General features: G+C 38.3%; 1 protein-coding gene across 2 annotated transcripts in view; it reads right to left on the minus strand.

Annotated features, from left to right (window-relative positions):
* The window catches only part of UBE2E2 (ubiquitin conjugating enzyme E2 E2), a 380,761-nt gene extending 361,507 nt beyond the window's left edge, over positions 1-19,254 (minus strand). The window contains exons 1-3 of one of the 2 annotated variants that reach the window (XM_032330531.1): positions 18,998-19,254; positions 13,189-13,372; positions 2,618-2,668 (exon numbers count right to left, since the gene is read on the minus strand). In XM_032330531.1, the coding sequence (XP_032186422.1) occupies positions 2,618-2,668; positions 13,189-13,364 (227 nt within the window). In that variant the 5' untranslated portion in view covers positions 13,365-13,372; positions 18,998-19,254. Of the gene's footprint in view, positions 1-2,617; positions 2,669-13,188; positions 13,373-18,796; positions 18,932-18,997 lie in introns of those variants that run through there. The other variant, XM_032330614.1, reaches the window with a different exon arrangement.
* Between the last annotated feature and the right edge of the window lie 7,303 nt (positions 19,255-26,557).

The following is a 26,557-nucleotide window of genomic DNA, read 5'->3' on the forward strand; positions in this document are numbered from 1 at the left end:
AGTAAACCCAGAGATGTTCCCTCATACATAATCTTATCTGTAATAATGAGCTAACAACTACCCAGGCAACCAAGAGGAAGGATTTTGACAGGCCTGTGTGCTGGTAAAGGTAATACACAAAGAGGGTACTAGGGGAATGTGATTTTGACTCCTTCTATTAGGCAGATAACTTTAATATAGTATATTTCTATAAATTAATGCATTACAGTCATTAGGACACACATAAAGGCAGCAAAGAACTTTTAAAAACAACAAAAGTACTACTAACTTTGTGCCAAAATAAGTCAAACAAAAATTATGCTCTGATTTCTCTTTCTGAAGATAGTAACCACATTCCCACTGAAATATAGATGGGTAGATTTACTATAAACCACAATCAAATATTTGACACCAAACAATCCAAAGGCCACACAGTAATCCACTTAACAATCACACTGACATCTATATTAAGCCACAACATAGAGGATCCTTTGCTTGCCAAAGGGGAGCACCACATACATGAAGGTGGATATGAGCTTTATCTCTGTCTGGTACAGTTCAATCAACTATTTGGGGATCAAGAAAAAGAGTCAAAGCCACTGAATCACAGACCTGGCTTCTAAAGCAAACTTGTTAACTATCCAATCTTCATTACATTAAATGAATTTCCTTGCAAATTCCCACAAGCAAGCAAATTAACCAAAGTAGGTCATTTTTCTACAATGTTATATATCAATCATATCTCAATAAAACTGGGGGGAAAAAACCCTGCAACCAAGCAGGTATCTTTCCTGAAACTTTCTGAAGGGCTTATTATGTGTCACATCCACATTTTAAAACCCTTCATTTATAAAGAGTTTACATAACCAGTAATGATATAATTAACTATGGCTTAATGAAAAAGTAAATCTCCAAATTTCAGACATTAGAAACTTTTCTTTTTTTACTTTAAGTATTTTAATATAATATTAATTATTAATTATTAATAATATTAATTGTTTTAGTTTATTTAAATAATTGCCATTATGTAATTCCTTTCCTCACACTTATTTTCATGCATGTTTATAATACACTGGTTTAATCAAGCTAAATTATTATCTGTAATAAGTCAAAACTAAATTAGACTAATGTATTAGAAAATAATATATAACAAAGTTGCAATCTAACCATCAAATAATATTTTATGTGGATTCCATTTATAAAAAATGAGCCTTAAACAAGCTCATTAAAACAAAGTAGTTTATTTTACCAGTACTTCATAAAATTTAAGCAAGTAAGTATATAAACTAGGTTCATATATTTACCAATTAAGTTGTAAAAGTATTACAAAAATAATATATGTGATGAAACTATTTTTTTAAAAAAGATTCAAACCATTAAAATTAATACTGTCATAAGAAACAGATTTTAGGTTTCAAACTGGAGTTTTTCCAAAATCAATTCATTTCCAAGAACTGGTGACCAAAGCCTAAATGATGATTTGCCATCTGAAAAAGTCTTTGATGCAACAGTCTTAAGTGTGACAAGAAGTCTTAGTGTTAAACAGTTTTACTTAACATAGAAATATTTGTTCTATTTGAATAAAACATTCTTTGAATATTATTCCAAGGGCATATACCGTACATGACTTTTGTGTAAAGAACCACATTAGATTCACCACAAACATAAAAAACCTTATTAGAATTTTTCCTATACAAAACAGTTTTCAACTAGCCAAGTATCAAATACCCATCCACAAAATTCTCACTTTCATTAATACATAGAGTTGCTATCTTTGCTTTCACATAAAAATAAGATCAATGAAATCAGAAATCATACCAAACAATAAATTCTACCTGCATTCAATATTAGCAACATATTCCTGTAATCTGTCCTCTCGCCTTCAATCCACAAGACTATACCAATCTAAACTATGAAAACTCCATGTTGGCCTAGTTCCAACACTGACCTCGTATCAAAATAGAAAGAAATGTTTTATAATAGTCCAACAGCCGATCTTTCAACTATTGCATCAGACCCAAGATATAGTATAAGGTAGGAGGTTATTTTTCTCCTCTTCCTCTATGTACCCGTATATCATTAATCATTTCCAGGGAAACACTATTACTTCTTATAAGTAAACCCTGACCGGAAAATTGAAGAAAGGAGAGAGTTTTAAATTTAACATTGCTGCCTCAAATCACCCATTCTTAATTAGCTACAGCCGAGGACTGTAAGAAATAATGAAAACCATGAAAAAACACTATTTAATGTTCTGGTCCTTTCAAAAATCAATTTTCAACAACGTAACAAGTGAATTATCAAATAGCAAATATTTTAGCCACACTATTATTCTATATTAAAGAAATTAAGGCCCCCACACCTATTCCACTGAAAGATAATTATATTTGTTACTCTATAATTTCATTATCTTATTGTTATTACATTATTCTGTTTGCAACTCCACCATACCTCTACAAATATACTTGATAAGTATTCCATTTCTACACAGAAACAATAACTGTCTTCCACAGTCATTTAAATTCAAACTATAATGATGTTTTACCAATCAAACTACAATAACTGTTATACATGAGACCAACACTCAATTATACCTTGCACAAAAGATACAAATAAATAAAAATCTGTAAGTACTTACCTACAGTTGGGAGGAGGGTCCAACGTAATCTCTGCAAGTTCCTTCTGAATTCTTTAAAATAAAGACAAAGTTATGTTAAAATGTCTTTATTGTCTTAATAGTTCACTAAAATGTTATACTTTAACACAAATATTTCCCATTTGTATGCTTTTTAAAAAAATACTAATACTATAGGGACGCCTGGGTGGCTCAGTTGGTTAAGCAGCTGCCTTCGGCTCAGGTCATGATCCCAGGGTCCTGGGATCGAGTCCCACATGGGGCTCCTTGCTCAGCGGGGAGCCTGCTTCTCCCTCTGCCTCTGCCTGCCTCTTTGTCTGCCTGTGCTCGCTCGCTCTCTCTCCCTCTGTCTCTGGCAAATAAATAAATAAAATCTTAAAAAAAAAATACTAATACTATATAAATCATCATATACAATAATAACCAAGCCATAACTTCTGTCATGATTTTGGCAATGCACCTACAAAAGGTAAAAGGATTGGTCGTTAAGAGTACACACACCCTGTAGAAGTAACACTAGAAACTTCATCTAACCAGGACACCTGGATGGCTCAGTCAGTTAAGCGTCAAACTCTTAACTTCTGTTCAAGTCATGATCTCCGGTTTATGAGCTCAAGCCCTATGGCAGGCTCTGCGCTCAGCAGGGGGTCTCCTTCTCTCTCTCTCCTTGTGCCCCTCTGAATGGCTCACCAGCTCGCTCTCTCTAATATAAATACATCTTTTTTAAAAAGCTTCATTGAACAACTGATAATAACCAAAATTTGTAGTTTAAATTAGATACCTTTGCCACATTATTTACAGATCATTCCAACTTCTTATTTAGAACATCCCCACTAAGATGGAAAGTGATTATTAAGATGAATCCAAGCACTCTAAATGATCCAATCAACTGGTGAAGAAAGAATTATCAGGATCTCATTCTAACACCTGAAACTGCTATCCAAATATAAATGGTATTCCTCCCTGAAGCTTCTAGGTTGGAGAAGACTGAGACTTTCCAATCTGACACTATCCCTTTTGCAAGAACTATCCTAATAATATGTGGATAATCATCTTAATGTCATTGCATTGCAAAAAGAACTTTTTAAAAACCTGCTTTTGTGCTCATGTTATTTTTTAACTTTTGATTTTTAACTGCACCTAACCTCTTATACACACACACACACACACACACACACACACAAAGGCTTAACAGTGCTACATTGTTTAATAAGACCAAGCAATGTCTTAACTATCATTCAGCATTATTAAACATAGGCTTTGTCAAAGCAAATACAAAAAAATTCTCAAAACCCCACTTCTTCTCCTTTGCTTTTTAAATATGAGGATTTGCTAACTGGATACCTGCTATTTGGTTAATTACTGTGATAGTGAATGGATGATAGTTGACTAAAGTACCTTAAAAAATAAGAATCTGAACAAAAACATTTACTATCAAACAATTTCATTCCACATTTTTTTCAATACAACAAATGAAAATAAAGAAATAAACATGACTTGTCCAAGAGGATTAGCTTCAATTTCCTGAAAGAACTGCATGCTATGAACACAATTTTCACTTTTCTAAGCCATGTGATTCAAGGCTGGGGAAACATTATGAAGCTGAGCAAGACTAGTAAGTTCAAAACCAAGAAAACTTTCATTTTAATTCTGCTCTACCATTAATTGAGAGTTCTTGGATAAAAAGACTACTCAAACCTGCATCTTCTCCCTCAGCCTTAGTTTCCTATCTTATAAAATGAAGAGGTTTATTTTCCATACTATAAATAGGTCAACTAGGATTTGTTTTACCTTTAAAACATATTCCTTCAAATATGGATTCTGTGATGTGTTCAGATACACATAAAATATATACAGCCCAGGAGCGCCTGGGTAGCTCAGTCAGTTAAGCGTCAGATCTTGGATTTGGCTCAGGTCATCATCTCATGGTTCCTGGCATCAAGCCCATGTAGGACTCCATGCTCAGTGGGGAATCGACTTGAAGATTCTCTCCTGGTGCCCCTCCCCCCAACCATACATGGGCTCAGGTGCACAGGCTCACCCTCACTCTCAAATAAATAAATTTTTTTTAAGTATATACAGCCCATAATTAAATGAGAAATCTCGAAGACCTGATATTGGTGAACACCCTTTATGAATTTCATACAGAAGTAAAAAAATAGGTACTTCAAAACTAAATCAAGTAAGTCCAGATTAATGATAGCAAAATAAGCACACACACATTCACCTCCCACTCCTTCAAGACCCCACTTAGAGCAGGTAGAAAAGCACAGGGAGGCAAAACACTGAAAGTGCAAAAAGGAGTAAATAGCAAGAGAAGGAAATGAGAATTTCAGTGTATTTTTGGAAGATAAAGTAGACAGGCGTAAACTAAACAGGTTGAGACAGCCTAGAGGGGACTGCAGAGTGCTTAAGAATATAATAAAGACACATTATTTAAGGGAGGTGGGGAGAAAGACAACCAGAAATTCCAGAAGAAAAACACCTGTGTTGGGGGCACCTAGGGTCTTGGGATCAAGCCCCACATGGGCGGGGGGTGGGGGGGGCAGGACCTCTGCTCGGGGAGCCTGCTTCCTTCTCTCTCTGCCTGCCTCTCTGCCTACTTGTGATAAATAAATAAATAAAATCTTTTTAAAAATAGAAAAGAAAAGAAAAGAAAAAAGAAAACACCTGTGTTAGAAAACCATAGATCAAATATGAAGGCAAATAAAATGTAAAACTATTTTAATGAAGTAACAAATGTTAAGGGGGAAAAAAGAGAGATTGGACCTATCTAGCCTAATGTTATGACCCACTGGGTATTCTAGAGATCATGATATTGGATTTGTAGGAAATCTAATCGTAAAGTTCTATTTGGTCTTGCACTGAATATTTTGTTATAGTAAATGCACTGGCAATTTATATGTCTTTTGCTTATAAACAACACAAAGAAGATTCACTGTAGTCGTGCTATGCAATGTAAATATTACTAATCTTCAAGGTGCAAAATTAAGTGTACCTAACTGAAACCAGTTTGAGAAGATGGAGAAAGAATGAAGGTTATTAATATCTCCATTTTACAAAGTAGGGAACCAAGAAATACTGTTGAAAATTGAAAGAATAAGAAATAATGGCTTAAATATACGATTTAGTTATGAAAGACATCTAATACTTTTTTTTTTTTAATGTAACTACCATTAACTGGGAGGAGGAAAAGGGAATGAAGAGTAGGTAAACAAGCTACATCCTCAAATTTCATAGCAAAGAGTCAAAAGATACTAACAATTCAACAAACAGGTTTAAGTATTCTATATAATTTGTTATGCAGAAACACCAACAGAAGGACTTAGTGATGGTGAAAAGAGTTTGCTTCAAGGGAATAAGCTGGGATAGAGAAGGTATTTGGACAGAAAATTGTTGCTTTCCACTAAAATGTCTCTGTATTGCTTAATTAGTTATCAGAAACATGAATAACATCTATGAATTGTTTTTAAACCAAGAGGACCAAAAAAACAGCCATTCAAAAGAGCAAGCTTAAATTGTCAAAGAAAGCTTTTTAACAGAATTTCTATGGGATTTTCAAATAACTCATCTTGTTCTATGCTTATACCATCCCTCTGGGTTTAAAAAATTGATAAATCAGGGGCACTTGGGAGGCTCAGTAGGTTAAGCGTCTGACTCCTGATCTCAGCTGAGATATCAATCTCATAGTCATGAGGTTAGTCCTGCACTGGGCTCCAGGCTAAGCAAGGAGCCTACTTAAAAAAAAAAAAAAAAATTGATAAATCATAATTTTCTATCAAATAATTCTATAATGGAACTCGAACCCCTCTAAATGTCTATAATTCCAGATCTAATTATTCAATATAAAAAGCAATTTACTGATAAACTTGACAACTCTAAGCAGTGAGTCTATACATTAAAATGTATTTTGTGCCACACCTAAGAATGGCTGTATTTCTCTTGACAGAAAAGATAATACTAAGAACTGCTATTTAAACAGTTGCAAGATATCCTGCTGCTTTTAATGATAGCAATTCAATTCTTTCTCAAAAGTTGTGATCATGGTATGTATTAAGATTCTCAGTCTTGATGTGAGGAAAGTAAGGAGGCAGCTATTTCAGAATCTGTCCCTTAGGTTGAAGAAAAATGAAAAAGTATTAGTAATTCATACTTACAGCCTACCTTTCACATGATGATCTTTGTCTACTAAAAGTGAACTAAATAAATCTCACAGAATTCTCTAAGTATTACTGTTTTATCATTTCCCATTTAAAAGATAAGGAAACTAAGGCTAGTTATTGTACCCTGGTAACATGAAAGACAGGCAATTATCTTGCTAAGTCAAACAAACAAAAGGCCTCTCTCTTATCAGAACTTTTAAGACAAAATTATTTCTTCAGACATAAATCAACTAGACAATTGCTTAAATTCCCAATTTCTATCTAGCAGTGCCACTTCTTTGGTTATTATGATACAGAAGTCAGGAACTGCACGTAAGTATTGAGACAAGTCAGAAGCAAAATACAAACTAAATTTCAGTTCGTAAGACAACCTAATACCTTAGCTATTCCAGAAAGAGGTAAGAGTCCTGCACGTGACCGTCATTTGCTAAAAAGAATGGAGTGGGAAGAGGGGAAGTAAAATAACAATCATGATTTATTTGGACTTACATGAAGAATATGGTATCAAAATTATACAAAATGGAGAAAATATGAAGTGCTCATTTTAACAACACCACATTGGATTAATGGTTCAGAAAAATGAAGCAGTAAGTACTGACATGTTTAAAACACACACACAGATTTCAGGCTAAAGAAAATTCAGTAACTCGTTCAGGTCCAAGTAGAACAAGAATATTTGGACATGGCAATTCACAAAGATATTTTCTTAGCAGTTACTTTAAAAAAAACAAAAAACAAAAAACTTCATTCCACCAAAATTACTTTCTATATTCCTCTATGGACTGTATTCCTTGATCACCTGAGAACTCTTATTCTGACTAACAGAATGAACTGGTCAAAACCCTTGAAAATGAAATTATTCTCAGGAAGAAAAACATCACACCATTAATTACTGAACTATTTTAAACTTCAAAGTAGCGAGCACCTGGGTGGATCAGTCGGTAAGAAGCTGCCTTCAGTTCAGGTCATGATCCAAAGGTCCTAGGATTGAGCCCCACACTGGGCTCCCTGCTCAGTGAGGAGCCTGCTTCTCCCTCTCCCCCTCCCCTTGCGCATGTGTTCAAGCATGTGCTCTCTTTCTCTCAAATAAATAAAATCTTTAAAAACAAATAAATAAATAAATGTCAAAGTGGTATCTGAATTAACCCCAAAAACAGAGTCATTGCAAATAGTAAGCCTAAAGTTTAATGGTTGAATGATATCTGTGATTTTTAAGATATCTTCAATTAAATGATTTTGCACATCAACTGTAAGATTCATCCTGATTTCAGAAACATTAAAAAGTTTGTATATGTACATTTAGAACCAAGAAGATTAAGTATAAAAGATTATCTATGAAGAGTACTACTTCATTCTAATGCAGAAAACTAAGAGCTGATATGATAAAAGTTGATGCTGGAAAGTACAAGAATCCACCTTCCAACCTAACAATAATTTAGTCTAAAACCAAACAGCATTCATTCCTAAAACACTCTATTATGTCCAGTAAAATTACAATGTCTAAAGTTAATCTGGAATAAATGTGACTTAAAATTCACATTTACAGATGTATCAACACTTGAAAGTAGTGCAGTCAATTCAATGACAAGCTCAAAACAGTTATTTTATTCAACTGACTCGTAAATTTAATAAAATCATCAAAACTTGTCAGTGCCAGACATAGTCCAACTACATACTTGCGAATATAACAGGAGTGATACAGACATTATCAGAACAGACCATGATAACAGCATGCCAATGTTTTAAGAAGCAAATTCTTGCCAAAGAGCAAAAACTGATCAAAGATGTAACTATAATCTTCCTCTTCACTCAAAATAGATGAAATTAATTCATACCATTGTTTAAATAAAATACCCACTTAACTGTTTCCTGTATCCTACCCTACATTACTTTTCCATAATACTTGAAAACCAAGATTTTTTTTAAGAAAACATGTTTCTACACAAAATCATTTAGTTCTTCAATTATAGCACATTTCAGGCAATTGAACACCTATGTGCAAAGTGCTTTTCTTTAGTGACCATAAAATGCGTATAATCACAGCATCTGAGTATATCTAGTTTAACAACAGCACTACGTCCTCAAAGGCTAACATATATCTCATTGTCCGAAAATTTATCAAATGAGCTTGAAAAATATCTACAAGACTTTAACTGGCACAGTCTGACAATGACAGCATTGGTGTATGAGACCTTATCAGATGCCAAATAAATGCTTTATCACATTTAGTTCTCACAACAGCCCTATGAAGACAGTACCATTATTATCTCCATTTTATAGAAAAGAAAACCTAGAATTAGAAATGTTAAATTATGGGGGCACCTGGGTGGCTCAGTGGGTTAAGCCTCTGCCTTTGGCTCGGGTCATGATCTCAGGGTCCTGGGTTCGAGCCCCACATTGGGCTCTCTGCTCGGCAGGAGCCTGCTTTCCCCTCTCTCTCTCTGCCTACTTGTGATCCCTTATTTATTTATTTATTTATATTTATTTATATTTATTTTTCCCTGCTTTCCCCTCTCTCTCTGCCTACTTGTGATCCCTCTCTGTCAAATAAATAAATAAAATCTTTTTAAAAAAAAAAAAAAGAAGAAGAAGAAAGAAATGTTAAATTATGTATCTAAAATCACAAGGCTATTTGCCAGAACCTGTAATTAAACCCAGACCCCACCTCTAGAATCCAAGCTCTACACTGCTTCCGATAGATAAACTTTCTCCTATAAAATGACACCAAATGGAAAAGACTTCTCACCTGAATAAAAGCCAATTAACGATAATAAATCGGAATTCCATTTTGAAACTACCTCTAACTTTGAATCTTGTGATTAGTACTGGGATCTTAATATCCATGGAAGATCCAATCCCTATAATAAACTCAAGGTTCTAAGGAAACCAGTAAATAAATATTATGACCTTCCTATGGTAGGCACTGTAGATATAATGATGAATTTAAAAGATGCCCTCATGATTCTCAAATTTTTTCTCAGTTGTTAGAACTTAAGCAAAGATGACAAAAATAAAATAAATAAAATAACTTCACTATCAACTAAATCAGGGGAAAGGAAGAGTGAAGAATTAAGCTTTTTCTTTTAACTTAAAAAGCCAGCAGGGAAGCAGCATTTTTATACTTAAAACATATAGTAAATGATTTAATCACTTCAGATACTGAAACCCGTAAAACACCTGGAGATCTTCTAGAGGAAGGTCATAAATCACAATTTTAAAATCACAGATTACTGGGGTGCCGGGGTGGCTCAGTTTGTTAAGCATCTGCCTTCAGCTCAGATCATGATCTCAGGGTCCTGGCACTGAGCCCTGCATCAGGCTCCCTGCTCAGCAGAGAGCCTGCTTCTCCCTCTCCCTCTCCCCTCCCCCCGGCTTGTACTCTCCCTCTCTCTCTGTCAAATAAATGATCAAGTCACTTCAGATACTGTCACCCATAAACTACCTAAAGATATTCTAGAGGAAGTTTATAGGATTTAGTAGCCTTGTGATCTTAGATACATAATTTAACATTTCTAATGCTGGGTTTCCTTTTCTGTAAAATGGAGATAATGATACCATCTTCATAGGGCTGCTGTGAGAACTAAACATGATAAAGCATTTATTTGGCATCTAGTAAGATCTCATACACTGATACTGTCATTTATAGACTTTGTCCAGTTAAAGTCTTGTAGGTATTTTTCAAGTTCACTTGATAAACTTTGGGAAATGAAATATATGTTAGCCTTTGAGGATGCAGTGTTGTTAAAAAAGAAATACTCAGATGCTGTGATTATATGCATTTTATAGTCACTCAAGGAAAGCACTTGGCACATAGGTGCTCATAGGTGCTCAACTACATGAAATGTGCTATAATTGAAGAACTAAATGATTTTGTGTAGAAACATGTTCTCTTTAAAAAACCTCAGTTAGGACGCCTGGGTGGCTCAGTTGCTTAAGCCGCTGCCTTCGGCTCAGGTAATGATCCCAGCATCCTGGGATCGAGTCCCACATCGGGCTCCTTGCTCAGCGGGAGCCTGCTTCTCCGTCTGCCTCTGCCTGCTACTCTGTCTGCCTGTGCTCACTCTGACAAATAAATAAATAAAATCTTTAAAAAAAAAAACAAAAAACAAAAAAACCTCAGTTAAACGTCTGCTTCAGTTCAGGTCACGATCTTGGGGTCCTGAGATGGAGCCCAGCATCAGGATCCCTGCTCAGCGGGGAATCTGCTTCTCCCTCTGTTCTTCCCTCCCACTCATGCCCTCTTTCTCTCTCAAATAAATAAATAAAATCTTAAAAAAAAAAAAAAAATCACAAATTCACAAGAAAGAGGGATTCCTTCAGCCAAAAAGCAATTCAGACAATACTTAATACTTTAACCAATGCAATAATACCAATTTCTATTATACGCCAGCCAGGTACTGTTTTGGATTCTTTACACACACGATCTCAAAACTACATCTTATCCCCTACTTTAAAAAGATGGGGAGGACTAGGTTTGAATATATAATCTATACCTGTTTTACACCCTGCAGTAAAATAAAGTAAAAGACGATCCATGTATGTGAAAAAATTCATGCAATCCTCAGTTTCACACATGATACATTAATAATCTCTCCTAAGCAGAATTTGGTCTTTTGATACATCATTCAAGAAACAGGATTTTGGGGGCGCCTGGTGGCTCCGTCATTAAGCATCTGCCTTTGGCTCAGGTCATGATCCCAGGGTCCCGCATCAGGCTCTGTGCCCAGCAGGAAGCCTGCTTCTCCCTCTCCCGCTCCACCTGCTTGTGTTCCCTCTTGTCACTGTCACTCTCTCTCTGTCAAATAAGTAAATAAATAAATAATCTTAAGAAAGAAAGAGGATTTTGAAGGATTTTACGGTGGTACTCCCAACAGGGGGAAAGGCAGGGCTTCAAGAAAGAGTCTTTGCTAACAAGCAATCATGGGAGAACTGAGCACGGAGCCAGGATAAGCACTATCTAGACCCCACTCCCCACAGACCTAGCCAGCCCATCCTCTCCCTTTTCTGATAAGCTAAAGATGCCATGTGGAAATCCTTACTATCAGAAGCTGAGGAACTGAATTATAGTTTTCTTGTGCATATGCAGGCACAGTCTGTATCTGAGTATCTCTTACCCACCCACCCCAACCTCCTTTCTTTCATCTAAATGTCATATTTTCTCCCTTCTTACCTTTCCTATCCATACTAACTCCACCTCCCCCTTTCCCAGCAGCAGTTCATTTTGTGTTTTGGCCAAGCAGCAGAGGGGTCATGTCAGCCAGCTAAAGGCCCTCTGGACTTGTGCTGTGACAGCAAAAACAAACAGAACCCTTTCCCCACACTGGCATGTTCTACAAAGGCTTAAAATTTGAGGCTATCTGCCTTCCACACAACTCCTTCATTAGAAGTCAGGGATCAGCAATACACTTTTGGGAAAGGTATGACTACCACAGTCCTTTGGAATGAGTTGTTGACCACTCATGATCACTCCAACATCTCTATCTAGAAGCTCATGTTCCACATGGAGGCTTGAGAAGGTTCTTCCTGATCCTGAGAATTTACTAGGCCAGAAGGAAATGGACTAGGCCAAAGGTCTGCTAGACTGTAATGGTTTTTGGTCTTCAGGAAAGGACCCCCTAACCCAGACAACCCAATAAAATATAAAACTATCATTCAACACTCAGACATTCCTCTATGCCTAAAACTTACAAAATGCCTTCATTATGCTTCCTATTTGACATCTTTTAAAAGGTATTAGAACAAAACAAGAACATTAAATCACAAAATAGGGAAAAACTGTACTCAATCTAGTTTACTCTTAAATTATTTTCCAAGAGATATTCTATAATTAAACAATATTAAAGTTTATGTCTCTCATAAGCAACTGATGTGGCAATAGAGAATCATTCAAGTATCTACCTTCCAGATCTATTGTCTAGAGAAAAAAAAGCATATCAAGATGGACCCACTGCCTAATACAATAAAACCAAGATGTATTTGTCAAACTTCAGCATTTCTAACTTTATTAATAGGGAGTAGTAGAAAATACACATCATTCAACAACTGTTTTAATAGAATTCTATTCACTGTCCTGTTACAGAAAAGAATAAAATATTTATAGTCAAGTAAATCAAACTATCACACTTTTACACACATTTTCCTATATATGCTCAATTAATAATACATGAACACACACAATGGATATATATATTTATGGATGTGCCATTCTGGTTAACTGACTTTAAATATTAAAAAGTTCATATTGCCTACAATTAAAACACTGTAAAAGAAATAATCTTGAATAAGAAAGAAAAATCCCTGAATCTCATGGACCACACCCCAGAAAAATGACTAAATACAACACAAAGATAGAATTGAAAACAATAAATTGAGACTAAAACTTTTCTAAAAGGCATATAATAATTGAGGTACCTTTTAGCACTAGTTGACAATTTAGCAGCTGTTTTGCTGGATATTTTTCCCTCCTTTTTCTTGGGCTGAACTTGCTCTCTTTCTGGTTCTTGCTGAACACTTTCACGTTGGTCTCCATCAGAACTTCCTCCACTAGTGCTTGGGCTGTCATCAACTCTTTGTGCCTCAGTGGACATTTTAGATCCTGGATTGAAAATAAAAAATCAATTATTTAGTTATGGGAGGACTACCTCTAAAATAGAGAAAAAGTAAACCTCAAAGTAGAAGCAAAGCTAATATACAATGAATACAGTTGCCACTTACAAATCAGCTTTGGGAGTTGCCAAAACTTTTCTCTCAAAATGTACCTAGGAAAAAAAATGAAAACCACAAAATATACACACAAAATGTTCACAGTAACATTATTCATAAAGCTTGGGCACCTGGGTGGCTCAGTTGCTTGAGCGACTGACTGCCTTCGGCTCAGGTCATGATCCTGGAGTCCCAGGATCAAGTCCCGCATCAGGCTCCCTGCTCAGCAGGGGGTCTGCTTCTCTCTCTGACCTTCCCCCTCTCATGCTCGCTCTCTCTCATTCTCTTCCTCTCTCAAATAAATAAATAAAATCTTTTTTAAAAATTACTCATAAAGCCAAAAGAGGAAACAACTCAAACGTCCACTAATAAATGGATAAACCAAATAGTATACAGCCACACAATGGAATATTATTCAGTTGTAAAAAGTAATGAAGCACAATATATACACACTACAACATGGATGAACTTTAAAAACATTACACTAAGTGAAGGAAGCCGATCACAAAAGACAACTATATGTTTCCATTTACATGAACTGTACAGAATAGGCAAATTCACAGAGATAGAGAAGTCGGTAAGTGTTTGCCAGGACCAGGAATGAGGGAAAAATGGGTAAAGGAGTGCTAATAGGTATGAAGTATTCTTTTGGGGTGATGAAAATGTTCTTAAATTAGATAATGGTGATGTTGTACAACTCTAAATATTCTGAAAACTACTAAATTCAAATCCTCCAAACTAGTCAACTGTTATCTCTGGTAACGGAAGAACACAAAAGAACACAGAGGCCCACATGATTCTAAATAAAAACTGAACCACATGATGGTGTCAGCATTGATCGAACAATATACCAAGCAACTGTGTTTCACAAGAAGTGGACACTGTCTTGAGATGCTGAGGGACTCCCCTACCCCCCTCCCCAGCCTTGGATAAAATATTCCTAAAGGCTTTCAAATTCCCTTTGCTCTGAGTTCATGCTCCCCACACAGCTCTGATTATCAACTCAACTTTCTTAATACCTTGACATATAGCTGCAGCTACAACCTGGATAGCAGACACAAAAAATTCTAGTAAGTGAGAAGGGATATCCCTTCTCAACTGTCAACCCATCATAATCAATTTCTGAGTCTGATTTCTATGAACAGATCCCTTATGACCAAACTAGCTTAGAGTGTACTGACAAATTCAAAACGAAACTGACAAATCAACGTCCAGACTCTAAAGAGCCTTGTGCTCACTATGTTACTGTCACCTAATAACCACTTTGTAAAAGAAAGTACCTCAAATAAAGCACTGGTGTTTATTACTATAATTAGTCTAAATATATATATAGCTAGTTGACAATGATGAAAATTCATCATCACCCAAGATTTAACTTACAGCTTGCTCTAAATCAAAGTGATTTCATAATACAAATCTTTAATGGATTGAAGTTTTTATGGTAAGACAAACCAAAAAGCAATGGAAGAGAATGGAAGAGAGGTGGACAGTCAACAGAAAATACTGAATGCCTTCCATGAGACGTCACACAAGCACACCATCACCCCTCTCAACTCCAACATCCCATCCCCCGTGCCAAATAAAGCAGATCTGCACAAGCAGCTCTGAAACACACTGAGAGAAATCTGCCTGCTCTTCTACCTATTCTGTAAATGGAGAGCATCAGTCTCCACAGCTGTGACACCTTTTATGAGCACTAAAGTCACTTAATAGAATACTGAAATTTTATATCAGTATGTTTCATGTCTAGCTCTAACAGTCCTAACATATTTCTTGCTTTTTTTTTTCATTTTTATTTCACTTTAATTCTTACCCTTGGATTTAACATTGATTTTTTTTCCAGCTTACTTCTTTCAATTAAAATATATCACAAGTTTAAAATTTAGTAAGTATGTATATATAAGAGCAAGTTAGAGCAGATGTGCATGGAAGTCAGAAAGAGACCAATTCTCAGGGAAAGGTCCTTGGATATAGCAAAATGCTGTTGGCACTATTTTAAGAAATGTGGAATGAGTGAGAACTCCTTTTATACATCCTAAACCAGAAGCAATCCATTACATGACAAATATAGGGAAATCTAAATGAAATGAAATTCTTTTTTACTGAACCTGGAGCCTCAGCTTAATAAACTATGCCCTCAATTTCAATTATATATTACTTTAGTTATACACATTTATATATATACATTTATAGAGTTACAGGTATATATATAGTATATATATATATTTTTCTTAATATTCTTATTTATGTACATTTGTATGCTAATACTGCAATGAGCATATAATTACTTGAAGGATTACTCAATGATTCAATCTGAGCTATAATCTGAAGCCCAAATTTTGAAAATTGCTTCAGAATATAGGAAAACTAAAACTAGTCTCTCCAGAGGACTACTGAAAAGTACTATTATGGGGCACCTGGCTGACTCAGTTGTTAGAGCATATAACTCTTGATCTCAGGGTTGCGAGTTTGAGCCTAATGCTGGGTGTAGAGATTACTAACTCAATAAATTTAAAAAGAAATGATTAAAAATATCCAAATAGGGAGTGAGTGCTAATAGGTATGGTGTTTCTACTTAAGGTGCTGAAAATGTTCTAAAAACAGTTGTGATGGTTGCACATCCTTGTGACTATATACTGAGACCACTTAGTATACTATCTATTTTGAAAGGGTGAGTATTGCAGTACATGGATTATAACTCCACAAAGTGGTTATTAATAAATGGGCTTGGGTCTCAGTGTGTTTGGCTGATGGAGTTTAGAAAACTGACAGATCAAGAAATAAATGGAGAAGTACTGAATATGTGGATACTAAAAGAACGCCAATAGAGGGTAAGTATTAGAGGAAATCCTTAAGGAAAATTCTTAAATTGTAATATACATATAGAACAGTACACAAATGGTGAGTGTTGGCCAATGAGTTGTCATGTACTGAACACACTTGTGTTACCAGTATCCAGGCCAAGAAACAGCATATTCGTCTCTCCTGTTACTACCCTAACCTCTAAGACCACATCTTGTCCATCTCTGAACTTCACATAAACTGTATGATGATATATACTCTTAAGTTTCACTACTTTCCATAAAGAGAAACCCAAATAGACATATAATTTCTATAGTTTCACCACACAGAAAAAATTTTATTTCCACTTTTGACCTCACTTTATTTCATCCAAATGTTAATGTAAAGATGATTAATTCATCAGAGACCACTAATAAACACTACAGAAACTTTTAGAAACAAAGTTTTCATGTCTTTTTCAAATATCAAGAGTAAGGCAAATTTCCACTGATTTTGGTCTTTAAATGCCCAATTACAGAAAAAAGTATTAGGAAAAAAATTATTGCACCACTCAGGTGGCAACTAATTTTTATGAAGAAAAAGCAGTCTACAAGCACTTTAATTAGCTATAAATATAAAATTGGTGTTTTGTCTTTTCAAAGTATAAATGAATAAAAAATCATGAATCAAAACTCTTTAAAGCTATATTATAAATCAGCATTTTAAGATTATCTTTAAGATTAATTCTTAATTAGCTAATTTGATCAAATCATCTAATCTAGAAGGAAGATAAATTTAAATTCCAGGGTTATAAACATAGAGCTCTTCTTCAATGATAGTTTCAAAGCTAGTAAGATATTTAAATCTACATTTTTAAATATAGACTCAAACTAAAACTTGGCTTCTAAACATAAAATAGACTTTCCTCAAAAAATGTGTTATATTTAGAGTTTAGATATTGTTCCTTCTTCAACACACAAATTAAGCCTGTATTAGCCATGCACTCTATGTGGTAATTACAGTCCTGGAAATCAACAATATAGTAAATGAAATTCACTTGTTCCATAAAAACGAAATGATTCGGTTATAAACATAACTGATAAGTAAAAGCAACTATGGTAACTTCATAAATTTGATTACTATCCAGATAAGCCTTATAACTGTATTTTATGGTATAAAACTGCAATGTTCATTTGAGCTTTTACAACAAGAAAACGCCTAATTCTGTCATGTAATATCTTGTTATTTGTCTTCCTACTAAAATTTCTAAACTTTCTTAAAATGTAAAATAAAACACAATTTTTGAGGAAAAGGTGCTATGTTCTGGGGGAGATAAAATGGGGTATGACATTATATGAAAACACATCATCAGCATCAACCCACATACAAAACGCTAAAGAGCCAGAGCATCCAAATTGCTGAGACAATTATTTAAATCCCAAGGTCCAGACTGAATTATTACCACATATTCAGGAACACACTTTTTAAAGAATAGAGGATTTAAAAAAAAAAAAAAAAAACCACTAAGAAGAGCTTGAAATCTTCCCAAAGCGCTAGGTAATCTCAAGGTAAGCCCTAGGACTTCCTTTTGTACTTTTAAATACAAATATCTGAGTAGACTCTCAAGAATACACAATATAAAACGATGAATCTTGAAAACATGCAAATGGGTCTAACAGCCACCGAGCACAGGATGATGTCTTTCTAAAACGGCCTTAATTTCCTTAAGGGAAGATGGATTGGACATTTCTGGTTGGTCGTGGGGGGAAAAAAGCCACAAGAAGCTACGCTTTATCTTCATTAGAAATGGTAAAGGGCAAAAGGATCAAAACATTATGAGAGAAGAGAGGGGGAGAAGTGGAGGGAGGAGGGCCGAGGGAATCCAGTTTCAAACCAGGCCAGGGGGGGCTGCAGAGAAGAGACCAGAAAAAAATGGGCTTCAGCTCCAAACTGTGACAAGCGCTAGGCTTCACAAAAGACCAATACAACACACACTTCACACCAGGGTATACACAAACACACCCCACAAGGTCTTCTCCAGGAGGGCCGCGGGGGTGCGGCGGCGGGGGAGCCAGACCCGGCACTCACCGGGAGAAACACCATGTGCAGCAATTATGCAATTAGGGAAAATAGCAAAAGATCAAGCCGGGCACTTTCCACCGTGACATTTATCCAGTACTTTTGCAAAGACTTAGTTCCAGGATGCGGCTGGGAGAGGAAAGGGGCTGGGAGGGTGGCGAAGGATGGGGAACTGAGAACGGAAGGGGGTAGAAGATGGGCAGGGTGGGACAAGGCGGGGGGGGGGGATGAGAGGGGGGAGGGGTGGAAAGGGCGAGAAACCGGGGCAAGGAGGCTTGCGGGAGGGGGCGCAGGGAATGGGGCACGCCGGGGAACAGGGGAGAGAACTAGGGCGCAAGCGGTGTAAGCAGAGACCTGCGACGTGGAGGCGAGGTTGGGGGGGAAGCCCGCCAGAGGGAGGACGCCGGGGACGGGGACGGATGGGGGGGGGGGGCACCGGCGAGGCCCGGGCGAATACCTGAGGGAGGGGCGTCCGCGCAGGTCGTGGGCTCCAGCCCAAGCGCGGGGAGAGAGGGCTTCGGGGGCGGGGGTGCTGGGAGGCCTCGAGGACGGGGTGTCCCCGCAGACCGTCTAGTCACCGAAAGCCGGACCCGCGCACCACGCACCCGGCCGCCCGGCCACGCCTGTACCCGCCGCGCTCGCGCCCGCCCGGACTCACCCTCAGCGCCTCCGCCGCCGCCCGCGGCCGTTCCAGCTCCGGCTCCCGAGGCTCTTGCCCGCGGCTGCTGCTGTGGCCGCCCCTGAGTCCTGGAAAGTGAAGCCACCACCTCCGTGAGACGCTGCCGCCGCCCGGCCGTCCGCGCGCGCGCCCGCGAGTGCGCGTCCCCGCGTGCCCGCCCGGGAGAGACCGCGAGAGCGCGAGCCCCACGTCGGCCGTGCCGCGCCGCGCGCCTCCCGGCACCCCAAGGCCGCTCGGCCCCGCCTCCTCCCCGCGCGCGGCCGCGAGGGGGCGGGGGCGGGCGCGCGCACAGCCGGGCTGCCCGGCCGGCCTGGCGAGGGGGCGGGGAGGCGGCGCGGAAAAGTAAAGTGACAGCCGAGTCCCGCAAGTGAGCAGTGGCGAGGGTGGGCGAGGGCAGTGCCATGGAGAAGCGAAGGCAGGGACACAGGAGAGGAGAGGGAAACAGAGGCTGACGAGACGACCTGAGGGGAAGGGACGCGGGGACCTTGACGGGCACGCGCATTAAAGGGAAATGTTGGCTGGGGGTAGTGGGAGTTGCCCTAAGACGGAACTGGGTGCGGCATTCTACGCCCATCCACTGCAGCCCGGACTTGCCTCAAAGAGTCGGCAAAGTACGCTACTGGGACTGACCCTGTTGACATACCAGCCAAAACTCGGATGCACGGTGCCCACATGCACCCAAGAAGAGAAAAGTTCGCACTATCCTGGAGAGTTCGCAAAGGCTAACCCAGACTACGCTACAGTGCAACAAGAATGTTCTGTCTTTTGGTTCGTCCTGGCCTAGAATGTACACGGGTACCCAGGAGCTCCACGCCATTTCTCACGCCCTGGGATACTGGGGAGAGAGGTGAAAGGAGGAGGAGCTATCAGAACGCGTAGGCGCTGCATTAATGCCCAGTCAAAGGCAATGGGAACTGTGGCAGTGCTGTGGCTAACCGGAGGGAACATTAGGTTCCCCTATAATCTTCACCCCAAATAACCATTAAAAAAAACCCTATGTCTGCTATGCAAACTCAGCTTCTACAAAATTTCCCCCACCTCTACCCCTTTTAGCAACTGATAACTGTTGCTGCTCCTAGACCCATTCTATATAGGAGCTGTCGTTATATGTGTGACATATCCTGGAGCTGTCACTTTTTGTGGCAAAAGTGTCCAGCCTACAAAGGGCTGAAGGTAGCCCCACCAGAGTCCAGCACGATTCAAGCAGCCAAAAGAAATCAGTACAGTAAGACCCCAGAGGACAGGATCAAGTCTATTAACTGAAAATCCCTTTATCCTTCTTGAGGAATATTAAATAATAACATCCTTGAAAATTGGCAATGGCGGGTATTGGCTTCCAGCCTCCAGAAATTACTATTGAGTAAAAAGTGGGTGTGTTCTTGGGTGTCCTTTCTATGCAGCACTCAAGGATATCAACAGGCCCTGTACCCTAAAACTCAAAAACATGTATTGGAAGATTACAAATTTAGCATGTCCTGGGGTATTATCCATTATATAGCCACCTTTACCTCTCACATGGTACAATATTTTATGTATATAATGCATAAAATTTGCTTTCTAATATTAGAATATGACCAAAATAGAACATTTCATAGATTGCCTTAAATGTCTGCATAATTTATTTTACCTCATTAAATCTCCATATTTTAATATTTTCATTTCCTGATTGTGTTTTGTGATGATTTGGTGAGAATAGGTGACAGAATTCCCGTTTTCTAGGTCTCTATACTTTTCTCCAACAGACTACTTGTGTATATATACTCAGGTATGTATCCTGTTGGGTTTTGCTTGGTTTTTAATGAATATTTTATAACAAAGTTCCTTTCTGTTATAGAAAGTATCAAAGTTGTTTTTTAGTCCTGGTCATTGGCAGCTGGTGGCTAGGAATGCAACAACGTCAACTTCTAACTCTGTGAAAGAATTGGAAAATTTTTCACTGTTTAACTGCTGAAACTATGATTGCTGTGGTACTTCATTTATCTGCAAATATTATAACTGCTATGTACTATTTATTGAATTTAAGAAATTAAGGGTATAATACAAATCAGAATTGCCTTTTCTTTAATCCAAAGAATGTTGAGTACTAGGCACTAATTGATTGGGGTATGATATGGAATAAAAGAAAAAAATCTAGGACACCTGGGTGGCTTAGTTAAGCATCTGTCTTTGGCTCCAGTCATGATCCTGGAGTCCTGGTATGGAGCCCGAGTGGAGCTCCCTGTTTAGCAGGGAGTCTGCTTCTCCTTCTCCTCCTCCACCCCACTCTTGTCCTATCTCTCTCTCTATCTCAAATAAATAAATAAAAATCTTTAGAAAGAGAGAGAAATCCCTATCCTCACAGAGCTTCCCTATTTCTGAACTTTCTCTTTGTTTTATAAGTTACATCCAATTCATCAGCAAATTCTGTTGATGCTGCCTTCAAAAATACACCCTGAAAGTATCCACTGCTTCCCACCTCTCTCCCCACAGCTCAGACTGTAGTCTAAGCTACCATCATCTCTCAGCTACAGCCTCCTATCTGATCTTGCTACTTCCCTTACCTACTATCCCTCCATTCCCCCCCTCCCTCAGGACACACAAGAGTCTATTTTGTCCTTTAAAATATAGGGCTCTCCTGTTCTCAAAACCATCAGTGGCAGGGTGCCTGGGTGATTCAGTAGGTTGGGCATCTACCTTCAGCTCAAGTCATGATCCCAGGGTCCTGGGATCAAGCCCTACACTGGCTCCCTGATCAGCGGGTAACCTGTTTCTCCTTCTCCCTCTGCCATTCCCCCTACTTGTGCTCTCTGGCTCTCTCTACCTCTCTGTAAAATAAATAAATAAAATCTTTAAAAGAAAAAGAAAAGAAAACTTTCAGTGGTTTCCCATCCTAGAGCAACATTCAGAATTCTTACAATGGCTTCATGGCCCATGATCTGCTCCCACCCTCCATCAGGACCCCCTCTGATCACATAATAAAACTTCACCCCATTCTCATTTCCCGCCAACCACACTAGCCTCCTTGCTATTATGGAACACACCAAATATTTCTTTAAATACTTCTGACTTAACAATTTCCTATCTCTAGAACATTCTTCCCTTTACCTCTCCCCTCAGCTCTTCTTATAGCCCTTATTTTGCTTAATTTTTTTTCATGACCATCATAATAAATCTGAACTAATGTATAAGTACTTTGGGAACAAGAATTTTGTTGGTTGAGGTTCATTGACTGATATATATATATATACACATACACACACACACACATACATATACATATACATATATATGTATATATTCAATAAATACTGGTCCAATAAATGAAATTGAACTCTTGCTGTTAATGACATAGTAGACACTCTTTTTAATTTCTCCAATAATAATTAGCACTTAGTGTGTTCTTGATTTGTACCAGGCAAAGTTCAAGTACTTTACATATACTAGCTCATAAACACCCCCATAAGATTGGTTTCATTCAATAGACCCCACTGTATAGATGAGAACACCAAAGTACAAAGAGATTAAGTCACTTGCCCACAGTCACACAGCTAGTGAGTAGCAGAACTGGGATTTGAAATCAGCAGTTTGGCTCTGGAGTTGATGAAATTCAGGACACATTAATTTGAGCCCAGTGTTACAAATAGATTTCACTTGATTTTCTCAAGTCCTCTCCCCTAAGACTCAAACTTGGTCTCCAAAACAAATAGCTTACCTGCCTTATATTTCTTGCTCTGATCCATCAATCTATCATCATGAACTCACTCCTTTCCTATATTTCTAATTTCTGGGCTTTAATATATAGCCTACATTTTCCCCCCTAGAATTGGCAAATAAGAATGGTTTTTATAGGTCCCTTCTTTTTTTCTTTTTTTTTTTCTTTAAAGATTTTATTTATTTATTTGACCGAAAGAGAGAGAGATCACAAGTAGGCGGGCGGGGGGGGGGCAGGATCCCCGCTGAGCAGAGAGCCTGATGTGGGGCTCAATCCCAGGACCCTGAGATCATGACTTGAGCTGAAGGCAGAGGCTTAACCCACTGAGCTACCCAGGTGCCCCTTATAGGGCCCTTCTTATAATTTTTGTTATCACCAACTGAGTATGTAGTATGGTACATGAGTAGGTAGAGTCACAATTAGTTTTCTAGCATGACTGGAAGTGTGCTAGAAAAGACTTGGGGGTAACTGCACTGGTTTCAGCAAAATGCATCATACTGGGAGAGCTGCTCCTTGTTTGGGCTGCTCCCATTCTTGTTAGGCACCCAACGGTCAAGGATTGTTAAATACGTGGATTATACTCCCTGGAGGAAATATCATCATTAAATATCATTATTAGCTTAAGTTTACCAAAGATTAGGACCCTGTGAGAATGAGATGAAAGACAACAATCTTTTGCTTACAGTCTGGCTTGAAAGGGGTTATAGGACATTCTGTGTTCACTCTGAATGTCTTGGATACTTAAGAGGAAAAACACTGATGTGGGATAATTGCAGCTCCATTAAAGCTGAGACCCTAGGAGCCCATTACTTAGTACTGTACCAACACAGAGGCATGTACCAGGTGTTTAAAAAATGTTTGATGCAAAAGAGGGTTACCATAGAGGCGGCAGGTGAAGGGAGTGTAAAAAAAGTGATGGGGATTAAGAACACACGTATCGGGACACCTGGGTGGCTCAGTCAGTTAAGCAGCTGCCTTTGGCTCGGGTCATGATCCCGGGATCCTGGGATCGAGTCCTGCATCAGGCTCCTTGCTCAGTGGGGAGCCTGCTTCTCTCTCAGCTCTGCCTGCCAGTCTGCCTGCTTGTGCTCTGTGCTCTCTCTTACAAATAAATTTTTTAAAAATCTCAAAAAAAAAAAAAAACCCACACATATCATGATGAGCACTGAGTAATGTATAAAATTGTTGAATCACTATATTGTACACCTGAAACTGATATAACTATATGTTATGTATAGTATGCTAACTACACTGGAATTAACATTTAAAACTTAATAAACTTAATTTAAAAAAAAAGTTTGTTGAATGCATGAATAAATGAATTCCTAACAGGTAATGGAAGAATGCCAAGGACAAACACCCTTGGTGAGGGACTGCCACCTGGGCTGCCATGTACAATTATACATACTGTACATTGCAAAAATGTGCAGAGCAGGCACCCCCTAAATGTTGGTCAAATGAATGAATATACTTGCTCTTTCAACTGCCATTTCACCATTCACATAAATTGAGATGCAAACACAGAATTCTGGCTGCTCCACCCACCCCTGGTCCCTGCCCAAGTACAGTAGCCAGCTTCTAAGATGTCCCCAATGATCCCCACCCCTGGTATTCACACCCTTGTGCAGTTCCCTCCCACTTCATACTAGGGCTGGCTAACAAATGATAAGAAGTGATAGCATCTCACTTCTGAGATTAGTATATAAAATATATTAGGACTTCCATCTTGGTTGCTGGCTGGTTCTCTCATTCTCATCATTCACTGTGGGGGAAGGTAGCTGACATATTGGAAACAGCCCTATTGAGAGGCTCATTGATTCGAAACCAAGGTCTCCTACTGAGACCCATATGAGCAAACTCAGAAAGAGATTCTTCCACCTTAGTCAAGCCTTCAGATGTTGCAACCTTGCTCAACATAGGCCGTGCAAACTCATGAAAGACCCTGAGACAGAAATATCCAGCTAAACCACTCTTGAACCTTGAGATAATAATGTTGTTTTCAGCCACTAAGTTTTGAGGGTAATTTCTCAAGCAACAGTAGATAATTAATACACATGCTCTCTGATGAGGATGTTCCCTCCTCAAGTCCTTTATGTATCAAGGATGCTACCACTGTGGGAGTTTCTGCGGGGCAAGGAGTCCCACTCAGTGCTGAAATGGGCCATTACTTCGAACTTCTCAGAAATATAGTGGATTCTAAGTAGGTGCTGAGATATTGGTAAAGGGTAACCAGAGAGAGCATAGGCTAGGAATGGGAAAAAGGAAAGGTGGTTCAGAGGAGCCATCCTTAGACCCTCATAGGAGAACGATAGAAAAAATCTGCTCTGATAAAGACTATCATCAGAACAAAGGAACAAATAATGATATCTAAGAGTCAGGGATTTATTGAGCAATGAGATTATAGATAAGGTTCTTTTTGTTAAAACTATTACACTGCTATTAGTACAATAAATTAAAAAAATGTTTGGAACTTGGCAAAAGTCTGAAGGAGACAAAGACAGAACAAAGGAAAGGCAGTGCCCGATTTTGCCTTTCTTACCCAGTATAGAGATGCTTTGGAAGTGGGCTGCCTGGATTCATGGTCCTGGCTCTACTTCTTCCTTGTCATGATCATGGACAGGGTACTTACCATCTCATTGGCTCAGATTCCTTGTCTATAAATGGGGCTTATTTTAATAGCTGATACCCAGGTTAGGAGAGAAGATTAAATGAGTTACTACATATAAGCAACCTAAATAGAGCTTTAAACAAAATAACTGTTGTACAAGTATGAGATACTAGGCTTCCTAGTACTTTGTTAAGTAGGAGGTTGTCACCCTCAAGTCTAGGTGCTATGATCTGTCTTGTGTTTGCCACTTTTTCTTGCAAAGAGTCTCCCAGTTCATCACAGCAGCATGCTTCCCTGCATTCTACACTGTTTAAAAGCCTATGTCCTCTAGTTTGCTGTGAGCTGCTCAAGGGCAGAGACCATGCTTAGAATAAAGAGTAGGCACCTCCTACGTGTTGGCCAAATGAATGAATATAACTGCTTTTTCAACTGCCATTTCTCCAAATTATGGAATTTGGGCAAGTAGATATAGTTGTTCCATGTCATTCATTTTAACAGCCGTTTCAAAGAATGCATAAGCTCTTTACTATTTCTTTTACATTCAAAAAGTATATTAATGAATATTTTCCAGAGCTTTATGAACCCTCTGTCCCTCTCTGCAGATTCCATGAAGAAAAACTGTGAAATCTCCTTATATAAGGCCAAAATGAAAAAAAAAAAAAAAAGCTACCATTTGCTGTCTTTCACTTACTGCTTTTATTTTCCTCTGCAGTCATCTTGCTATTCCCTTGTCTACTTGGAAATGCACAGATTTTATTAAGATATAATTCACAGACCATACAATTCACCAATTTAAAATATGGCATAATGATGATTTTTTAGTATATTCACATAGTCATGGAAGGCCACAATTTTTGTGAATGGAAGAGAATAAAGATTCTTCCACTCCTTTCACTTTCTTTCTATTCTGTTATATTTTTCTATTGACCGGGCTTACTATAAGTAGTCTACAGAAGAACAATTTCCTTGGGCTCTCTGGGATTAATATTCCAACCAAGATAATATCATGAAAGAAGTCAAGGGTCAGAGCCCTCAATCAGTCACTTCTCTTACTAACATGGCCCTATTCATGCTGTCTTGGAACACCAGCACCCCCCCATATCAGCTGAGTTTTCCAGGAAGCAGACACCAAGATGTACTTAGGAATGCAAGAGACTTACCTATGCACCTATGAAAGAAATAAATAGGGGAAAGTAGCAGGAGTAGGCAGTGACATCCTTCAGGCTACTAGGCAAACTTG

Source organism: Mustela erminea, chromosome 1 (assembly GCF_009829155.1).
Source record: "Mustela erminea isolate mMusErm1 chromosome 1, mMusErm1.Pri, whole genome shotgun sequence".
NCBI classification, from domain to species: Eukaryota; Metazoa; Chordata; class Mammalia; order Carnivora; family Mustelidae; genus Mustela; species Mustela erminea.